The sequence below is a fragment of the Sitodiplosis mosellana genome, unplaced genomic scaffold (genome assembly GCF_009176505.1).
Source record: "Sitodiplosis mosellana isolate CC-2019 unplaced genomic scaffold, AAFC_SMos_1.0 Smas_scaffold_6014, whole genome shotgun sequence".
NCBI lineage: Eukaryota > Metazoa > Arthropoda > Insecta > Diptera > Cecidomyiidae > Sitodiplosis > Sitodiplosis mosellana.
Genome location: NW_022601255.1, coordinates 1 through 3,046, shown reverse-complemented (window position 1 = coordinate 3,046; position 3,046 = coordinate 1). Strand labels below are relative to the sequence as shown.

The 3,046-nt window shown below is 38.4% G+C and overlaps 1 protein-coding gene across 1 annotated transcript; it reads right to left on the bottom strand.

Moving 5' to 3' along the window:
• Nucleotides 1-90: 90 nt before the first annotated feature.
• On the bottom strand, nucleotides 91-3,034 carry LOC129573214 (facilitated trehalose transporter Tret1-like; the record flags this gene model as incomplete). The annotated part of the gene is given in 5 exon segments (XM_055453535.1): nucleotides 91-770; nucleotides 1,462-1,618; nucleotides 1,822-1,993; nucleotides 2,533-2,589; nucleotides 3,004-3,034. Coding segments are annotated over 5 exon segments (1,097 nt in total), but the record flags the coding sequence as incomplete, so codon positions are not given.
• Nucleotides 3,035-3,046: the final 12 nt, after the last annotated feature.

Below are 3,046 nucleotides of genomic sequence, written 5' to 3'. Positions count from 1 at the left end.
AAACAGAAATCTACCTTTTTTTAATGAAAATGTATCAAAATTTCTCAAAATTGTCCAAAGTTCCTCAAAATTCCACTCAAACACACTTACTTAAACGGAAACAGCTCCGATAAAAACATCCATGGCATTCCGTTGAATCCACAAAACGCAAAATAGCTCCACATCAACAGGCAAATCATCGGGATATAGCCTAGGTTTTTGTTTTCCAGTTGGAATTCTTCGTGATGGACTTGATCGAATGAGATGTAATTTGCTGGTAGATATGTGAATCCATACCACGAGATGGTAGCGGCACAGACCAGTACGCCTGACAAGCAGAACAGGTAGAGCTTGCGTTTCCCAGTGAATCGAACTAAAAGCATGAATGTCACATTGGCCAGGTTATCAAGTAGGCTCATGATGGCCGCTGCTTGATCTGGTGGGATTGGGCTTTCGTATGCCTTGAAAATCTGCAGCATGAATGGTCTCATCGACAGAATACCTGAGAACTGAGCTAGGAAAAATAGCGATATGACAATGCCGAATGGTTTGAGCGTTCGTTTTCTCTTCAATTCGGCGAACTTCTCACTCATCGTTGGCAATGGGTGAGTACATTTCAAATCTTTCTTGATACACGTGTTGCATGACTTGGAGCGTTCACTGTGTCGTTGTAGGTCGTGGAACTCTTGTGCTACGGCTTCACTTGATACCCAGCCCCGAAGCCAGCGGAGCGACTTCTCTGCTTCAGCCGTTCGATTCTTTGACAAAAGCCACTGAGGCGTCTCGGGAATCTAAAAATTGAAATGAAAAGATAGAATTTTTGGAACTTATTTTGCAAATCGAGATGACGAGTCACGATCAATGGATAGAAATCAAGTTTTAGTTGAATTAATGGATTTTTTCTGTTGGAATTCTCGAAAATTTGATTAAATTTCGAAAGATTAGGAGCATTTATATTGAAATTCTTGAAATTGACCAGCGCTGAGCTTGTGTTAAACGCAAATTGTCACTCAAATTCTTGGAAAAAGTAAATTTTGCATTGCGATTCTTTGAATGATTTTGATTTCTTATGTCGAGTCTTGAAAAAAGGAATTTTTTGTTGAAATTCCGATTAATTTACGATAAATGTGTTGAAGTTTTCCCAAAAATGAACCGGGTTTGAAAAAATGCTCGGAAAAAGAGACGATATTGATAGAAAATTAATGAAAAATGAACTATTTTGGTTAAATTCTCATGAAGAGAGCTTCGATTCCCCTAGAAAATTAAAATTTTCGTGTTCAAAGTCTCAGATTTTTATTGATTGAACAATTTTTCCCTACTTTTTCTGGGCCAATTGAAGCCAATGGAGGATTCAAGCTAATGTCTGTAACAAAATCCATTTTTTCCTGACCATTTTTGTCTCTTTCAATTAATTCTAACTCAAAATGTCAACCGAACCATAAAACCTTTTGCACTTCATATCCATTTTCGATTCACACTTACAAAGCACACGGCAATTGCTGTGATGACAGGTACTGACATGCAAAGAAAGCAAACGGTACGCCAGCCCATCAGTGTGTTCAGCAGGTAAATCATGAACATTCCAATGGTGCCACAGATGAATGTGTACCCGATCAAAACACCTCGCACTGAAGGCTCACTGAAACAAACCAGAAGAAAATGTGTTTTAGTTAAATCGATTACAATTCAAGAATTGTACTGAAAAAAATCATCTTTCAATCACGTCGACTAATCTGTTATGCAAATCAAAAGTCAATGAGCGTAAAAAGTGTGAACAAAACATGGCATTCAATAGGCTAATGCCATTCATTAGCTAGCGAGCAAATGAATATGAACTCTTACCATATTTCGCCAAGGTAAGTCACGATCGGTGCTTCCATCAGGCCAACGGCCAGACCTTGCATTGCGAACCCAACGAATACCTCCCAAACAGCCGTCGCTTGATACAGCATATACCATCCGATCACAAATGGAATGTTGACGAGTATCATCGATCGCTTACGGCCCAGTGGATCTATTGAATGGAAATCATGCATTTAATTAAAACACCATACGTCAATGAATTGTGTTTTCAATTGTGCTTTGTTCCGCTTATGGAATGTTTATGAACAATAATTGTGATCAGATGTCGGTTTGAATCGAATGAGATAAGTCGGTTTCGATTGGATTTGTGTTTGTGTGTCACGTTTGTTTGACGAACGTGTGGCGACTTTTGTATGGAAATCATCGCTTGTAACTCAGTTCAGAACAACTGAGAATTGCTTAGAGCTCATTTGAACCGAAACAATATAAACGAAAGATTTTTTTAATGAGTCGATGCTTGCGGTCGACTGTGATTGCTTTTAATTGACGCTCACTGACCCAAAGCAATTAAACAAAGGCACGACAATTGTCTTTGGCAGAGTAATTTTTATGTTACCGACACTTTGTTGCCATAGTCAATCGATTCAATTGAATGGACAATCATAATGCTTGAATCTTGCCGCTGATACTCGAACTCAACTAATGAATCGTGAACCTAGAATGCTGAATCGTTGAATTTCGTATCAATACCTGTCATTAGCGCCGATATCAGACTCCCGAACGGCTGCACCAAATAGCCTAGAGCACCTGTGGAACAGCAAAAATGATTAGAAAAAATTCAATAACAATTTTCATGAACAATGTTCATCGAATCAACATTCATGTGTTTTGATATGGCCCATTGAAAATGATCCACAAAATGAACAGCAAATTCCAAATGGTTTTTTATATACACACACCGTTGAGCGGCAGATTTTACTGTTTGCAAAATCATTAATTGAATGCCATTCAACAAACAATTCAATGTGATTGTTGGCTCAATTCGACCGGCGGTAAAACCCTGAACGTTGTTTCACGTTGTCCAAATTTGCTTTAGCAAAGTCCAAAGATTATTTTGCTTTTTGACCACGAATTTGGATTCATGTCCGATTTAGCTCAAAAATGAACTCTTTTGTTGATTCAAACTAGAGTTTGGATTGTATGGATTGAGCTAGAACTTACCTAACCATGACGCTTGAACCGGTGTCACCATGAGGTATTCATT